A 19,090-nucleotide genomic window follows, 5' to 3' on the forward strand; every position below is an offset into this window, starting at 1 on the left:
CTCAAAACGATTTCGTGGTACGGCCCCAGGATTGTAATATGGCTTCATAGATTTCTAAGAGGTGGACCGATTTAGGTGATAGATTTTTGGTTAAAAGCTGACGTGATGGAGTGTCCTTGGCTATGATTTATCATAATCACCTCGCTTAGCTGTAAGACTGTAAGACAGACAATAAATTATTGGAAATATTTATTTTTATGTTATCTTCTCAACAGCTTACAGGCGGAAGTTGGAAGTTTACTGAGATTATAAGTGAGAGTATAAACACTGGGCGGACGACTAATTTTAAAAATATACATTTTATAATATAATTCACTACAACTAGAGATATGTTATAGATTGTAACATCTCCGCGGCCCGGCCGGCGCCGGCGGCGGGACACTCCTACTGTCTACTGTCATACTTTAAGTAGTTTTTACTTTTCAATTACGTTCAATTTACTAACGATTATATACAATTTAATATGAGTGTGTACTAAAACTACTTACACAGTGAATAACTTAAACAATGTTGCTGTCTTTGTCTTAACGTTAGAAAAACCGCCAGACACATAAATACTTGAAACTTGCGTACATTAACTGTGTAAATACTTTTATTAACAACAGAGTACGTGTAAATGTTCTACCCCAACAGCACTTAGCCGGTCGGGCCACTTGCAACAGTTTTATGCAGCACAGCACAGCACAGCACAGCGCAGCAGACAGTAACAGTTTACAATAATTGGCACTTCGTAAGCGTTCACAGCGACATTTAACTTCTAGTTACATAGATGAGAATGCGACAGCACGATAGAAAGAATGGAGCTTCACTGCGATTGCATTTAAGATCAGTGGCTGCGGCAGATAGAACAGTTCTGTGACACCGTAAAAGGAAGATATACGAGTTGACGCTAGTTACACGACTATGTTAGCACTCGGAGAAATTGGAAAGCTTCGAATAAACCTACGTCTAGGAATTAAATTTGTCTAAGATTTAGGTACCGGAAAATATAGTCGTAGTTTTGTACTATACATACAACGAACTAGATCAACGAGAAATCGTATCGAGCGGCGCCTCGGCCCGGCCGGGGGACCGTCCCGCTCCAACGCTATGCATTAGAGGGAGATAGCACGACCCCACTGAATTTCATACTACAACAACATAGTCCCGAAGTTAGCTTCGAGTGTCGTCGCACCGATATTTCGCTTGAACACTATTTACGGCATGAAGTTGAACTCGATATACCCGCGTGCACTTCGGGGGGTGAGCGCTCAGAGGTCGGTCTCGGCGGCGGCGTCCAACCAGTGTCGGCGGCGGCGCGGGGAGCGAGGCGAGGGCGACTGCGCGGCCGCCCGGAGCGCGCGCGCCTCCCGCGCCTGCAGCAGCTCCTGCATCAGCACCGCCGCCTCCATCTCCGCCGCGCCGCCGTCCTCCTCCACCGCGTACAGCTCCGGCGGCGCCCGCAGCGCGCGCAGCGCCACCGTGTCGCGCTTCAGCCGCGCCGCGTGCGCCCGCAGCCGCGCCTCCTCCGCCGCGCCCCACCCCGCCCCGCCCCCCGCCGCCTCGCTCGCGCCCGCCGCCGCCAGATCGTGCCACGGGCCCGGCGACAGCAGCGGTTCGCCCCACGCCGGCGCCGCCTCCAGCCGCGCGAGCAGGCGGCGCGCGACGGACTCTGCGGCCGCGCGGCCCTCCCCGCCCCCGTCCCCGCCGCCGCCGGTCTCCGCCAGCGCGAGTAGCACGTCGTAGGTCTCGAGCGCGCGGTCGGCGGCCCGCAGCGCACCGCACAGCGCCACCGACGACGACTCCTGCACGGCGACGGCGCGCGACAGGCGCTGCGCGGTGTCTAGCGCGCGGGCGAGCGCGCACTCCAGCACGCGGCAGTCGGCGGCGAGGCGAGCGGCGCGCGCGCGCCACACGCCGGCGCAGGCGTCGTCGGCACCGGCGTCGCAGGCCGCCCGCGCGAGCCGCTCGGCCGCCGCGACGCAGCGCGCCTCCCCCTCGCTGTCGGCCGAGCGCTCGCCGCAGCGCCGCAGCCGCACGCGCGTCGCCAGCTTGGCCTCGCGCGCCTCGCACCGGCCTGCAACACGCGCACATGTCACGTGCTGTACGGGGGTGGGCGGGGTGCCGGCGGTGCGGGGGGGCGGGGACGTACCGGGCGAGGGCGGCAGCAGGCGCTCCGACGCCGGCCGCGGTGACCGGCTACTCCTGGAAGAAGCAACATACATTCTTTCAATAAAAAAGTACAGAATACTTAATTTTATATTTTATAGACCTCAAACTCTGAAAAATTTGTATCGTCAGCATATAGAAAGGAATTGCAATTCCTTTCTATACGCTATTAAAGCGTTACTTGAGTCGTTTGTGTATAGTATAAAGAGTAACGGTGCTAAATGCGACGCTTGTAGAACACCTGATTTATTAAATGTATTTTTTTTTAATTTACAACTTGACATCTATTTTGTACATAAGAACTTAACCAACGATACAGAATATCACCATGGACACCAAGCTTCAAGAGTCATAATAATAATAATAATAGGGTTTAGTGAGGAATTTTGTCAAAAGTCTCTGCAAAGTCGATTTATACGTTATAGGTATTAAGTAAAATGAAATGGCTTTATTTATATTACCTAGTGTCGGGTCTATCGCTGGCGGGGGGCGGGGCCAGCGCGGGCGGCGGGGACTCCGCCCCCGAGGGCTTGTCGGTGGCGAGGTGGTCGGTGAGGCTGGCGTCGGTGTCGGCGGGCGAGGTGTCGGGCGAGGCGGGTGAGGCGGGCGAGGCAGGCGAGGCGGGGGAGGCGGGCGGGCTGCAGTCGGCGTCAGACTCCTCGGGGATGGCGGGGCGGGCGTCGCGGCGGCGCACGAGCTCGGCGATGACGCCGTGCAGCTCGGCGAGGCGCGCGTCGTGCGCCCGCGCCGCCGCCGCCGCCCGCGCGCGCTCCGCCGCCAGCGCACGCGCCAGCCCGTCGCGCTCCGCCCGCACCGCGCACGTCGAGCCGTCGCACCGACCCAGCACCACACCCTGCAACACCACAACACGTACTGTAGCTACGTAATAGGACATAGTGGGTACACAGCTCTGTGCGAGACGAATAAGGTTTCTTACTTTGTACGCTGATATGAAAAATTTTGCAATTTGCATATTGTGTAAAATTCGTAACTTTTATAAACATTTCTTTGCTCCTAGTAGAATTAAAATTACTGACGAGCAGTAAAAGTTTGTTACTGTTAACTAGTGTCCGACCGAAGCTTCGGCTTCGGCTTCGGCGGCCGAAGCCTTCGGCCAAAAAAACCATCTTCGGCGAACCTTCGGCTTCGGCCTAAAACCCGGCCGAAGCCGAAGGTTTCGCCGAAGGTCCGAGCAACCGTCGAAATTGAACGAACTGTTACGAAAGACTGTGTGAAATGTGAATCGTGAGAGACCGACGACGACCGGACCGGTCGTGTATGGAGAGGGCGCTGGGTGTCACTGTCAAATACAATAAACAAACACTAACTGCTTAATAAATCATAAAAATGTTTAATTACTGTTTGTTTATTTTATTTTTTTAGTCTAGTTTCGGTCTAGTCGAGTAAAACAAAGACTGATTGATTGGTCTAATTACACTACTCAACAAATTTTCAACTTTTTTTTTTATCTGAGTTCTTACTATGTAGTGATGTAACTATAATTCCTTGTTATTGGCCTAATATCAATATGTAAATAAAATTTTTGGATCACATCTCATTTCCGAGATAAATGAAATTATTCAAACATATGATTTTCTAGTAAAATCAAGCTCATCCGTTAGGTTTTTTTGATGTTTTGATTAAAAAGGGGAAGATTTCTTGGTGCAGCTGGCTTTACGCTTGTATTAAGATCCTGGAGATTCACTAATAAGGCTCCAACAGTAATCTGCTACTTGCTAGCATAACAGGCCTCCATCTTGGAAAAAAATTCAGCCGTATCTTCATGAAAGCGGTTCCCATGTTAATGGCTAACTGATCCCATATTTTCGGGTAAAAAGTCTAAATGCGAATTAAGTAAATGATATAATATATGATATAACATTCCTTTTTAAGGATACAGTCCAACATCAGTATTTTTGGCGACAGTCAGCGGATTTGTTGTCACCGGGAAAATTCTTTGTCACATCAATAAAAGCTTCCCCTGCTTGTTTTTTAGTATGATTAAGAGTAAGTTGATATAAAAGATGAATCTTCGATCAGCTTGCTTACGCCCTACTTACGAATAAGATTCGATTTTGACTTCGATTTTCACCTAACCATAGAGAAAATGGCCTAACTAAACTTTGGAAACTTGCAAGAGAAATTGTAATGCAGGACTATCTTTGTTCAAGTGTTTTACGAAAATATTCATAAAGCCTAATTTTATGTGTTACGGCAGCAAAATAATTTAATCGGACTCAACCAATTAACCAAATTTATCAATCTTATGTCTCGGTACGAGTGACTTTCGTGATGGCCAAATTTTGGCGTAAGTTCGCCAAAAATGTAACAAAATAAGTTAGGACTGCTAACATTCACGCCTATGAAATAAAAGTTCATCAAATAAACTAAAGAATAAAGTAAGTTTTGTTTCTAAAATAATCTTATTTTCGAAATACCAGCTACATAAGCATCAAAGTTACGTCCACATTACAGAAAGTTTGAATTCATATTTCTAAGTTTCTATATGTGATATCAAAATAAAATGCCTACATATATTTATGTACCAAATCAGATTTTTTTTTAGTGTTGAGTAGTGTTATTGTTATTTGCGAAATAATAAAGAAATTATTATTTTTTACAATAGTACAGTCAACAAAGTAGTTGTAGAATGCGTGAGTGCCTGAGCGGGAACCTCAGAGATTTCTGCTGGAACTTATTGAGGGTGCTTAGCGACAAAACATACTAAAAGTCCTTAAGTCTAGGAGGTGAGCAGGAGTGAGGGGAGGGTGACAAAAGTCTTTTGGTTTTTGGCTAATAACTAAAATACGATGCGTTGTAGCCTAATTCTGATTGAAAAGTAGCTTTACCGCTTCTATGCTTCGTTCAGTAAGTGAGAGGGCTGTAAACACATCCACCATCCCCTCATTACACCCCTTGACGCGGCAACGCACCAGTAGCACCGCTGGTGTTGCAGACGACGCAAGGCATTACGGTAACCAGTTTCCATCAGATGGAACATACACTAAAGGAGTGAGCACACTGAGACGGGCCGTGCCGGGGCTCATCGCAAAAATCCGCCTCCATACAATTTGTATGGAAGCGGAAATCCGCTGCGCCCCGACACAGTGTGCGATACGCGCATCCGCATCCATACAAATTGTATGGAGGCGGATTTTTGCGATGAGCCCCGGCACGCTGAGCTCCGGCACGGCAGGTCTCAGTGTGCTCACTTCTTAATAATTGTTAGTCTGCTCAATTAAATGTATAAAAAACATTCGGGAATGTGCTGGTTAGCTACATTTTTCCCTACAATTACCTACATTTTGTAAACCTTCTGTAGTAAACCTTCAATATTGACCGAGCGGTATCCACTGGCGTACATAATTATTTGTAACAATAGATTTCAATAGAATTATGTTGTCGATGGTCCATGTTACACAATACATTATTTATTTGTCTATACGCAGCGACAGATATTCCGGATAAGCTATTCGTTACATATTCTTAGTGTGCGTTATAATATTAGATATACAGTAATTATTAAAAAAAAAATTACAGTCTACCTGCAACAGTAACATTACAAAACAGAATCATAATATATAGGGCTACAATGCCCTCGTTTTGAGCAGTCAGCTCCAACAGAAGGGCACTAATTGGTCGTCCCCGGCTCCGTGTGAAACTAGGATGCTACTGTATTATGTAGCGCGCGGTCCGCCTGCCGGCGCGGCGTTAATATTACACGCGTCCTGACTCCGGCGCGGGGTGATGAATAAGTGATGCGCTCGTACCGCGTGGGGGTCGGGCGCGGGCGGCGCGGTGACGGGGCGCAGGCCGGCGTAGCGCCAGCCGGAGTCGCGGGAGTCGTCGTCGGCGGCGGGGCAGCACAGGTACCAGGAGCGCGAGCGGCGCACGCCCAGCGCCGGCGCCAACTCCGCCAGCAGCGGCTCCTTCTCGCGCGGCGGCAGCGGGAACGTGCCCGCCGTCGAGTACGTCTCCCCCTCCCCCTCGCCGCCGCCCTCCGGCGTCGAGTACTCGGGGCTGCGCGGGGGCTCCGCCGCGGGCGAGCTCAGCTCCCGCGCGTCCTCCGCGGCGGCGGGCGGCCCGGGGTCGGGTTCCGGTCCATTCTGGCGCTTGATGCGCTCGAGGTCGGCGTAGTAGTAGGCCGTGGCGCGGGGGGGCTCCCCGCCGGCCCGCGTGCCCGCCAGCGCGGCCGTGTTTACATTATGACGTCACCGGCGGGGGTCCTGCGGGGGGAGGGCGGGTCACGACGGCGGTCTCGGCGGGAGGCTGGCGTCGTGACCCAGATCGCGGGTCGAGCGCGAGTTTGCGGATTAGGGGGTTTAAGCTGATCGCGAGCGCGCTACTAATTCCGCGGGAGATCTACTATAGCCAGCTAGTCGAAGTCGGGGCGATGAGCGACGCGCGGCGTCCGCGGCCGACCACGAGAGCACTCCAGCTATATTTAGGGCGCCCTCGACTCGCGCGGGTCGATTAATTACCGGCGAAACAAATAAAAACGTTTCATTCGATGCAGCGGGCCGTGCGCTAACTCGGAGCGTGCCGACTGCCGACTGCCGGCCGATCGTCCGCATAGTTTCGCAGCTCGAGAGTTTTGAAATATTCGGATACTTTACTGAAGTCAGTTAAGTTTGCACTTTGCAATGTATCAATGCGAGTGTCAACGTGTGAGTGGCTTGTGATACGAGTAACACGATCTGTATGTCTGGTGGTCTGCGACGGGTGGGCGCGGTCTAGGGTTACGCGGGGGCCTGTCTAGTGTCTATGTCTATAAGTAATAATATTAGATATACATTGAACAAGTGCAAATTCCTTTGGTGAAACCACAGTATAAGTTCATACTAAATTAACTTTAATTAAGGTGACGCCGCGTTAAAGTAACAAAACCGTGTTGGATATGTTTAGATTGCTTGTTTTGAAATCAAACAGCAAGAAATGGAAAGGGCGTAAGCTACAAAATGGTTTTTGTCGCGTAATTTAAAAACCATAAACATATATTTTCATATATGTATAAGCTATGAGCAAATTAAAGTGTATGCTTGAACCAATCTATGTACACATTTTGGAAGCTTAAATCACTCTCTGTTGGCAAAATTAGAATCCCTTTTTTTACAGAGGCCTTTTTGATTGATTATTCTGTGTTATAAAAGTTGAGCAATTGTCTTTGAATTACCCATAGCATAACAATGCTATGGGTAATTCAAAGACAATTGCTCAACTCAAAGACAAAGACATGATGAATACTGACAATGAACTTTACTTTCTTAGCTTTAGTCATTGCTGAGAAAAATCGATATCGCTACAGCCAAATTATCAAGGCGTCGCCTTAAGTTCAAGACTTACAACAAGACGAAGACATCACTCGTATGAACATAAAACTTCATTTAAATTCTATGTCTGTTTTATGATAATTTTTGCAATATTTTATCTCTTTTTAAAATATTTTAAATAATTTCCTAGACTTCATGAACTACAAATTGGTATTCAAGTGTCCCAACATCTTTAGGAGGTATTTTAGGCTTTATAGACTAGTCCTTGAATAAGTCTCCTAGAGCTAGACTAATTGCTGACGGTAACCCGGCTAAAACTGTATGACGTAGGCATGTACTTGGTTGCAAATAAAGTTTGTATAAAAGTTGAACTATTTTGCCCAAACAAAAATATAAAGTACTTACCTATATAATTAGGAGCTATTTTAAGACTTAAAAGTCTGTCCATTTTGTTTATATTTGGTGTTGTAAAGCAAAACCTTTAGAAATGACAGACAATGAAGATTGTAGGGTAACTCTGCTGAATTGCGAGCATACGTTAATTGTGGGCCATTTCACAAATCGCGCAAATAGACAATTAGAATGGAGACTCTACTTGTGAGTTGTGGGATGTGTGATGTAACTTTAGCAAGGATGATATAAGTCCCAGCGGGCCGCATCGAGGATGGAAGTGTTCGAGAACACCGAATAAGCATGTATTGTAGATCGATTGAGGACTAAAAATGAAATAAAAAAGCCTTAGGGATAGAACCAGAAGAATCTGGAAGATATTGAGTCTTGAGACCACATCAGAGCATTAATGACATTACGTTCGGTATAAAAGCTTTACGTTACGGTATTAGCATAACGCGTAGCGGTCGTGAGCACGCATCGCCGGGCGCTAAGCAGGCGGCGGCGGCATAATGCACTCTCAACATCGGCGGCGGTAATTGCGGCCGTAATGGCGTCTGCGGTCTGCCCCGCGCGAGTTGATGACTCTCCTTCATTACGCGTCTCTATACCGCTCGCGTCCAACATCATCATCGTGCTCTGACCTCTGTACCGTAGGCCGTAGCTCTGATTGGCATAGAATCAGTTTTTGCCACGAGGAACGTTGTTTGGATGACAAACATAGTCAAATAGGAGGCAACTTCATCAGATCGAGTTGCGACAAAAACCGTTCTCAGCTCACTGAAGTACAGTCGAATTGAGTCACCAATACCTTTGCATTGGAATTTAGAAGTACTAGAGTGTGAAGGTGTACAGCGTACACTGTTAACTGAACACTTGACGCGACTTCAATTTGGTACAAAGATATTCTGTGTTTATCACAACTATCAGTAAATCACGTTTTGTGAAGAAGACTCTATTTAGCGTGCGGTAAAATCGTACTCGTGGAAGTGCACTCCAGATACAATTTTGTTTGTAAACGCAAGTCGTGGACGAAAGAGACAATTTTGTCGCCCGTGTGCGCCATACTCAACTGTACATAGACAGGGTATAGCTTTGTGCTGTCTACACAGTACACACAATATAGCTAAGTTGCAGTGTCATGTATACAGCGTACACTGTTAACTGAACACTTGACGCGACTTCAATTTGGTACAAAGATATTCTGTGTTTATCACAACTATCAGTAAATCACGTTTTGTGAAGAAGACTCTATTTAGCGTGCGGTAAAATCGTACTCGTGGAAGTGCACTCCAGATACAATTTTGTTTGTAAACGCAAGTCGTGGACGAAAGAGACAATTTTGTCGCCCGTGTGCGCCATACTCAACTGTACATAGACAGGGTATAGCTTTGTGCTGTCTACACAGTACACACAATATAGCTAAGTTGCAGTGTCATGCAGAAACCTCGAACCACAGACCACAAGAGAAAGTACATAACTACACTGTTCACAGTCATTTTACTTCCGATGTGAGCTTTATGCCAACGAGATAAGGATTATCTTTATACACACAAAATGGAACAACTCTATATAGAGTGTAACTTAGTTACCACAATCTAGAGCCTGTGGCTTCACCTTTATGCAATTTCCTGTCTTCAAAATGGAATTATTTGGCTTGATGTACAGTCTACATAATATATTAAAGAACTTGCACAGTTTAATAATTTCCTCATGTTTTGTAGTCTCTCATTCAACCTACAGATGAAAGTTTAGATTTGGCGAATCTTTGTTTGTATTGAATAGTTTCCAAAGATAGTAGACAAATTTTAATGAAATTTGGTACTGTATGCTTGTACAACAAACCTGTGTCTTAATGATAAACTTTTGTATTAAGTAATAGCATTTCAGAGCTTGCATTTTTATTACAAGCACAGAATACATATTCCAAGTATACAAGACATTCAAAAACATTATTGCAGATCACAACTTGGCTTCTGTGGAACATGGCCCATGGGTCAGGACTCAGGAAACATTGGTTGAGTCATGCTTTAGCAAGTGGCTCCCTCAATTTGTTAATCAAATCTCATGATACAATATTGTTGAGAGAATCAATTTCAATAACTGAGCTCTCACTTGTTCAATTTCAATTTGTTTCAATTAAATTGTTGCACGAACAAACGGCAAAGGCTGAAAGTTCCTATGCTCTTGACAATAATCTTCCTATGCATTATGCCTAGGCCCTAGGGGTATATAGTTGTTGATTATAATCTCTTCATTAGTAAGTTTTTTGATTTGAAATAATCAATATAATACAACAAAAATAATAAGTATACCTGTATTATATGCACATATATATATATATACTAGATGTACCGCGCGGCTTCGCCCGCGTAAATTAGAAATTTTACAGAATCCGTAGGTACATTTTCCCATAAAAAATATTTCCCCCGTTTTTCCCACATTTTCCTGTGTTTCTTCTGTCGTATTAGTCTTAGAGTAATAATATAATATAACCTTCTCGATAAATGATGAGTCTTACTCGATAAATGATCTATCTAACACTGAGATAAGTTTTTAAATCGGACCTGTAGTTTCTGAGATTGACGCGTTCAAGCAAACATAATCTTCAGGTTTATAATATTAGGTAGATATAGATTTTTTTTAATTATCGCTTGACAAACTCGAGTCTCGATCTAAAAGACTATGAAATGGTATAATATGGTAGTGATGATGATGATGATGATGATGAAGAATGTAATTTGCATAGTAGCATATGCTTTCTGTTCTTAAAACAACGCCGAAACTCCCAAACTTGTATCTATAAAGAATCAGGAATTCTCTCAGCACCTTCCGAACCACGGTATACCAGGTATATCTCGGTGCAAAATCTTACTTGTTGGTAGCATATGCTTAGAATACTTCTCACGAAACCGAAGTCACCATATGTTTCCCTATAAGTTTTGAGGAGTTCCCTCGATTACTTATGGGTCCTTCATCAGATCACCACTTTTCTGAATATAATACCAAATTGGGATGATACCCTATATACCAAAAGAAAAATTTTGAAAATCGGTTAACAAACGGCGGAGTAATCGTTGAATATAAGAAAACGAACATAACACCTCCCCCATTTTGAAAGTCGGTTAAAATTGTAGCCTACTCGTATGTGTTATTTATTTAATATTTTAATCAGCACATGAATTGAATAACAAAATTTTTTTCAAATTAATCGTAGCACCATCTGTCAGGACAAACTAAAATTGAAATAGAATAATATTGAATGCGATGATAGCGCCGTCCGCCGGATCTAATGTAAAACATTCCAAAATCAACAACTCCTTATAAATAAGAAATTAATTGAAAAAACATTTTCCAGTAGACCAAACTGTAAATCTAAACCATTCTCGAATCTCCACGAACACACACAAAAAATTTCATCAAAATTGGTCCAGTCGTTTAGGAGGAGTTCAGTCACATACACACGCACACAAGAAATATATATATTAAGATATATATATATATATATATATATATATATATATATATATATATATATATATATATATATATATATATATATATATATATATATATATATATATATATATATATATATATATATTTATGTAATAATTTGGCATTTCCAAGGTTCCTCCATATTAAAAGGCAAAACAAGTCAAAAAGGTTGTGGGTGGAATGCACCTGTTGTAATCTGATAACAGTGGTATTGGCGCTCTCCGCAGTCGGGATGGAAACCATAACAAATCAAAGTAATACAATTGCACAATAGAAGCCACACCGGTGCATCATTGCACTGTCATTGTTATAGTTTGGGGGCTACCCGTTACCACAAACCTACTAATATAAATTTTAAAACTCTGGATATGGCAACCATGATGGTTAAAACTATAATGTTTCCTTTTCAATATTGCACGCTATTGTCATAGCAAAACATGCTACACTGTAACAATAACTGTAAGAACCCATGTTACCATGTTTTTGAGCAAATAAATATAATTATGATTATTATGATTATGAATAAAAAAAATACCTAGCCAAGAAAAGTGTTTATATTATGTATGTTATTAATTATGATCAATAAATTATTTGTATTTGTATGTTTTATACTACATACTTTTATAAGTAACTACTAAAGTACAATTGTTTAATATTTATATTATTTCAATGTAGGTATTTAATACCTATTAAGTGTGTATATTAAATACCGGTATTTATGGGAACCTATACCAATGATCTTAAGCGATACGGGTATCAGACGTAGTACCTGTACCACCAGTAACAGAACAATTTTTAATTAATGTACTACCAGTACCGGTACTAATCAAATACTTCAAAGTCAGAGTAAGAAATCAGATTTAGTGAAAAAGATGACGAAAATAACTTCATCAGTCTTAGTCACAAACTCGGACAATATCAACGCATATTGTATATTATATTGTGTAATTAAGTGTCACTCGTTCCGTACGCAATCATACCTATCATATATATATATATATAACGTGCGAGAGCCATGCTTCGGCACGAATGGGCCGGCTTGATCGGAGAAATACCACGTTCTTACAGAAAACCGGCGTGAAACAGCGCTTGCGCTGTGTTTCACCGAGTGAGTGAGTTTACCGGAGGCCCAATCCCCTACCCTACCCACCCCTATTGCCTTCCCTTCCCTACCCTATTCCCTCTTGAAAGGCCGGCAACGCACTTGCAGCTCTTCTGATGCTGCGAGTGTCCATGGGCGACGGAAGTTGCTTTCCATCAGGTGACCCGTTTGCTCGTTTGCCCCCTTTTTCATAAAAAAAAACCTAAATTTGGTACCGGTACTTTTATCCGGTTCCCATCTAGAACACAGGAACCGAAATGAAATGAACCTATAAGGACCGGTACACTACCGGTATTTTTGGTACCGGTTCCAAGCCTTGGTATTACCTTAATTTAATGGTAGTCATTAAATCTCTCTGAGTGCAGCCATAAGTCTTGTATTTTGTAGTCTAGTTGTCTAGTCTTTGATAAGGTAATACCAAGGCTTGGAACCGGTACCAAAAATACCGGTAGTGTACCGGTATTTTTTAAACTTTTATAAAAATATGAAGGTTTTGACATAATATTAACCTCCATACTTTTGCTGTCAAATTATTAATTAAATTAAAATTAAGTAATCATTAAACAGTGTGCAGCCATCGATCTTTGAAAGTTTTAAAACTTCAACTAAAACAAATTAGTATTGGAAATAACGAGCTCGAAATTAATAGCGCGATCAAGGACCCGAAAATGTTAGCGCCCCGATCGCGACGAACTAGGTATTTTAGCTCGATATTTTATTACGCTGTTCTACTGCGCTGTTCCGTGATTTTCTCTCGTAAGCCGTTCATAATCCACAAACTGCGAGAATAAACCTTTGCCGTATTAACTGGGAAAGAATTTTCATCTGGTAAGAAAAAAAACGTAAATAAATAAACCAGTGACGTCATAATATAACAAGTAGGTCACCGTTCGGTTGCAGATTGAATTTGGAACACTTTTTTCTTAATTTCATAGAGCACTAGACATCAAACGCACTGGGAACCACACTCGTCTGGCACTAATGAGGTTTTATCACAGCGAGGGCTCTCTCGTCTCTCGGCGGACGGTATTTATTTTCCGGGTGACGTTCCCCGCGCGACGCGACACGAGTCACGACCGCGCATCACGTACATCGGCCGCGGAATGGCGCATTCCGACAGTGTTGCTGCACTCGTTGTGGAAACTGCCCACATTTGAGAAAATATATTTTACTACCAATCTAGCTACCTAACAATCTGCTCACCAGATTAAATCCGGGAGTTGACAACTATTTAAAAATAGTTTTAAGCGCTTCAGTTGTTTACAATAATACCTGTAAATTAATATTTTATTCATTATTATGCCCTAGAATGAGTAAAAGATTATTTTAAATACTGAATTCAAAATATGTCACAAAAACGCGGCATTATGGTCACGTGATGTGTGACGTCATCGTTCATGAAACAAAACAAGCGTAGACACAGCAAAAGTGAGTTAAAGTGTTTAACCTAACAACTGTCAATTTTGTTTGACACTGAACGATGACGTCACTGCTTCAGATTACCGTTTCCAATCACGTGACTTACAGTTGATAAATCCATTTTTTTTTTCAATGTAAAAGAAAATAAATCAATAATTATTTTTTCGTTATTTGTATTGTTTTAGAGTTTTTATCAATAAATCTATAAAATTTAATAATTATTTTAAAATTTTAAACATACTGTCAACTCCCGGATTAATTGACAACTCCATGGGCGTAACCAGGTAGGGGCAAGGGGCTGTCTCCTCCCCCCTGGAAGACAAATAAACGTCAATTTTCTGGCAAATGGGAATTAGAAACGTGTTACCTACTCTGCGCAAAATAAAGTGTTGGAAACAAAATATGTATCTTTTCAGTCACATGAATAAAAGTTAATTTTCATGATTTTTCATGAATATACCAGACTGACCATCTTCACGAAGGTATGAGCTGCAATGGAAAACTCATTTTAGAAATTATTGCCGACTTTCTTAACGTAAATCCATACTTAAGTACAATATATTTTACTGTATTATGATTTATGTATAAACTATAGTCTATAAAATTTAATAATTATTTTATACCTATAATGTAACATCCTATGATTTTTCTCAGTAATAAAAGTATCTGCTAGTTGTATGTAAAGGGATAACAGTCAGCCTGTTATCCCTTTCACTATTAGTTGTATGATACGCCTTTGTTTTATTCTATATCTGTTCAATTTAAGCACAAAGTATGGCAAAATGTACTTAATTATTATGAGCACTCGCAGGAATTCCTAGGATAGAAAATCCTATTATTGGCATTCCTAATATTTTGAAAGCAAAATCTTATGCGTCAAAGTGAAAACTTTGCCATACATGATATCAAAAATGCCATTATTAAAAACAAAGCAACTTTATAGAATATTTTCCCCTAAAAACTGGCAAATTATGTGTTATGGCAACACTACAAACGTCATCGAGATTCGAGAGATCGGTCTCGTCGCTCGCTCGCGTGGAGTCTGGACGAGACTGTTTTTATATGCGCGGCGCGTCCCGTACCCGGTACCACGGTGCCGAACTCGTTTCAACATAATAAGTAAAACAACACGAACTGCTACCACCTGCTACCAGACCCTGGCTGTCTTTTTAGTCCAACATGATTCTAACATTAATGCTGTCTTCCTTCTAATCTGCCAGCAAAATAATCAGGAATAGGATTAAAATAATGAAAATAAGTAATAATTATTAAAATCCATGCAATAATTGGGACAGTTACTAATTTACTATCAGTCAAATTATAACCAAACACTGCTTTACCACGGCAAACAGTGTGCAATTCATAAAATGCAATACACAATTTCAGACAAAATAATCTACAATATAATATTATACTTTTTACATTTGAGTCAAGAACTGAAGACAAAGAGAGCGTATTCCCTCTTAAAAAGCCGGCAACGCACCTGCAGCTCTTCTGATGTTGCGGGTGTCCATGGGCGGCGGTAGTTGCTTTCCATCAGGTGACCCGTTTGCTCGTTTGCCCCCTTATTTCATAAAAAACTCAAGTTTTATAGTTCATCGAAGTGTAGAGTCGGACGCAGCCGGCTTAACTTGCTAACTTTTGTTGATAACTAGTGACAGCAAACAGATGGCTGGGGAGACGCTCTGGCGGCAGAGGGCCTGAATCCCCGATATTATTATAGACAGATGGTCCGGTCTAAACTGATTACTAAATTATTTTACTTCGACTCTATTAGAGTTCTTCATAAATAAGAATCCATTGCGAAGAAAACTTAAGGACTACTCTCACAATAATCACCTCTTATGTAAAGTAGAAAAAATAAAATACTGTTATTTAGCAAAATAAAGTATTTTGCCACTTCTTTGCCACTCCTTCCTAAATCGTATCCACTGGGGATACGATTTAGGAAGGAACAATATGTAAATATTTATTGCATCCGGCTAGAAGGACCAAGTGACTTTGATATCACTTTACAGCCTCCGCACTTCACGAGATACAATATTTCGACGTTATTACGATGGGAATACGGTTTACAAGTGGTTAACCCCAAATTGTTATGCAACACTCATAACTTATGGTAATGCTGAATGCACGACCTCGGTTTTCGCTATTTAATAATGTTTCATGTTCCGTTTCTTTTTTATTCTACCTTTTATAGGGTTCTTATGACGATAGTCATAAGAATCACTTTGACAGAAACTTCGAGGTAAAATATATTATCTTAGTGGAGTAATATAATATTTTTGTACGACACTCAAAATACATAATTATTACCGCAGTTAATATTGAGTACGGAATACATAAAACGTTTTAAATGTGTGTCAGAACTCAGAAGGACGCGCGCCGCCATGCATACTAACTAGTGTAACTACTACTAAGTACTAGCTACCTACTCATAATATTGTCGATTGTCAGCTATAGTAACGATATGTATTATTCGAGTGTAATTAAAAAATAAAAGTAGCGAATAGCGATAGATCAAAAGCTATCATAATAATTATGGAAATTGCTGCGTTTGGAGGTCAAAGGAGGTGGAATATTCCATAGGCTACGTTTACTGTACCAGCAAGAATTTTCTTATAGCTTTAACTTGCATTTAAAACATCAATCGTATTTTCGTTATCTTCAAACGTTACTTTCACAGCAGTCGACAGACGGATCACGGAGTCGGGAGTACGGACGAAAGGTCCGCTTTGATCGCGTCTGGTATCGGCGACGTCTCGGCCGAGAATTAGGGCGCTAGCCGCTACGTGTTACGTAACAGTATGCCTTGTGTCGAGAGCGGTAAGGTCGGGTGTGGGCTGCGCGCTGAGGCAACCTCCTGCCACCTCCTGCGATGTGAGGCGTCGCAGCCGGTGACGTTGCAACACTCGTTAGCGCCGCGATAACGGCTCACATAACACATTAGCGGGCAGCGGCACGACATTATCGTGACACGGGTTTGTCTTGGCAGTTGGTGCTGACTGGCGACCGCCAGATTTTCTTCTAAATATTTGAATTTGAAACTTTAAAGGTCTATGCTATTCTTAATTCTATACATAGACATCATGCTGTTGCTGCACTACTATAACATGTAACTGAGATATGGGCTTAGAGTCTGATAGTGTAGGGATTTGTAACTAAAACCTTAGTTCTATCTCATATCTATAAGAGCATAGAGCAGGGGTCACCGATTAGTTTCGCTCGGGGTCCGTTTTAAGACATGGAATGACCTTCGCGGTCCACACATTTTATATAAAAAAATTATTAAACATAGGTAATTACGGAAATTACAAAGGTATTTTTAGATATCAAGGAGAAAAGTAACCATTTTTTGTAGCTAATTATCTCTCTGAAGTTTGGAGTGAAATATTGGTGCCAGCTATAGATATTGACATTAAATCCTGGAGATGTTGAAGTCCTAAGATGAACGAAGACCATCTTCGAACATGAAGCGATCCATATATATTATTATTATTACACAAACAAACATTATAAACCTCACCTCCTCATGCTGGCTGAGGGAGGAGCGGCTGCCCCACTCGTCCCAGCTCTCCTTGTCACCTGCGGACAGACATCTACATCAGTTCTCATACACTATAATTACAAAGAGGGAGAGTTAGTTTGTTTTGAAAAATGTGCTTATTTTGACTAAGTACATATTGTGGTATAAGTTCAAAAAAATCTGTTTATCTACCATAAACATCTACAATGTTTTTAATTTCATAATTAAGAATTTAAAAGCGTTTTCAACAGCCTGTGTGAAATAGTCTAAGTACTTTGATCTTGTTTATTAAACCCACAGTATGCTTAGTGTCAATCGCACTAACACTCTTTTAAATTATTTTTATATTATTATCTCTCTTTCTTTGTGTAAACGTTAGGGATGGCATGATTAGATAACTAGTACTAACAGGTGATGATGAAATTGTGACCAACGGCAGTAATCAGCATAGGGCTAAACAGTAAAGTGTTACTCACAGTAGCTCACTTCGCTGCTGTCCTCCATGGCTGCTACCTCTGATACATCTGAAAACAACATTAATATTGAGCATGTACTTACATAAGACTTCATAAGAGTAGTTCTAAAATTAATGTTTCTTCTCACCAGGTTAGTTCCCGAACCGGTGGCAGGTCATCAGGTAGAAATTGTCAGGAAAATAATACAATTTTTATTTATTTTATTTCCCTTATAAGTCTTACATTTTCACATTAGTTCTGATTTTATATACCTAATATGTATGTTGACTATTACACTCATAATAATTCAAGAGGTGAGTGGAGGAATAAGCTAAGTAACATAAAAAAACTTCCCATTTTTTTGCTTAAATGGAGGCTTTAGGGCCGGAAAAATTATTTGAAATAGAAAAACTATGGATTATGTGTGTAGCCAGATATATTAGCTAGGTTATGAAGTAGATAACTTACAAGTTTCATGAAAATAATTAGGGAATAAATTAGATATTGTCTGTATGTTACGAAATGTTACTTGTTCGATTCTTCCACTCACGTCTTCATTATTATTGTGTGTATCTGGGTTTCCGATAACAATTTGTATTGAATTAAATAATTCTAAATGTAGTATTTTTAGCCATAGTATTAGATGGTTTTGTTTTATACTAATTTAAGGTTGTCTGGAAGAAACCGCTTTCAGTAAGACCGCCTGTTTGTACAGGTTCATATGTTATTTTAAATTGTAATTTAGTTTCTAATTTTTGTACAAATAAAGTATTTTCTATCTATCTACAATCAAAGCTTGTCTACAAGTGCATCATGATTCAAGTTTGATTAATGCGATACATAATTAGGTCTCTTAGTTTTTATTTTATTTATGGACAACTAACCATCTCACAGAAATATGCAGAGAGTAAAAATAAAATGTTTATAAAATTACCTCCGAGCGACTACACGCCCATTTTTAGAACTGCACTAATTTTCACACAATACACATTATATCACCACACAAAGTGCACACATTAAACAATTTCGTCATTTTAACACACTTTTATGTTATAATTTTACGCGAAGAGCGGTAATAACTAGATTTATTGATAATAAAACATAATAAAATGCGGAGTTCATTGCACTTCTATGTTTATGTTTTTTATGTCAAATCGATTCCAGCGACAGATTAAAAATCTTTTAGAGGTACGGCGTTTTCACACGAGACACGACACGACACGATTCATAGACAAATATAAATTGCACGACAGACGTCATACAGTCTGTCGTTTGAACGTTT

At 41.4% G+C, this 19,090-nt stretch overlaps 1 protein-coding gene across 2 annotated transcripts; it reads right to left on the reverse strand.

Moving 5' to 3' along the window:
- Positions 1-90: 90 nt before the first annotated feature.
- LOC121736607 (ESX-1 secretion-associated protein EspK) lies at positions 91-18,946 on the reverse strand. 2 transcript variants are annotated; one of them, XM_042127915.1, is made up of 6 exons: positions 18,743-18,946; positions 17,830-17,877; positions 17,354-17,412; positions 2,610-3,001; positions 2,132-2,184; positions 91-2,056 (listed from the first exon to the last, which is right to left on the reverse strand). In XM_042127915.1, exons 2-6 carry the CDS (start codon positions 17,855-17,857, stop codon positions 1,251-1,253), a joined length of 1,338 nt encoding a protein of 445 aa, XP_041983849.1. In that variant the 5' UTR covers positions 17,858-17,877; positions 18,743-18,946; the 3' UTR covers positions 91-1,250. The 2 variants fall into 2 exon arrangements, with proteins under 2 accessions (XP_041983849.1, XP_041983848.1); XM_042127914.1 differs by having other exon boundaries at positions 91-2,184.
- Between the last annotated feature and the right edge of the window lie 144 nt (positions 18,947-19,090).

Source organism: Aricia agestis, chromosome 19, assembly GCF_905147365.1.
Source record: "Aricia agestis chromosome 19, ilAriAges1.1, whole genome shotgun sequence".
Taxonomy (NCBI): Eukaryota; Metazoa; Arthropoda; class Insecta; order Lepidoptera; family Lycaenidae; genus Aricia; species Aricia agestis.

Bases quoted from the DNA above. Each gene is read 5' to 3' on its own strand.
- LOC121736607 (XM_042127914.1), bottom strand. From the start codon at position 17,857: ATGGAGGACAGCAGCGAAGTGAGCTACT. The intron at 17,413-17,829 runs GTGAGTAACACT...GTCTGTCCGCAG, and splicing joins CAGCAGCGAAGTGAGCTACT to GTGACAAGGAGAGCTGGGAC. The intron at 3,002-17,353 runs GTGAGGTTTATA...GTGGTGTTGCAG, and splicing joins CCCTCAGCCAGCATGAGGAG to GGTGTGGTGCTGGGTCGGTG.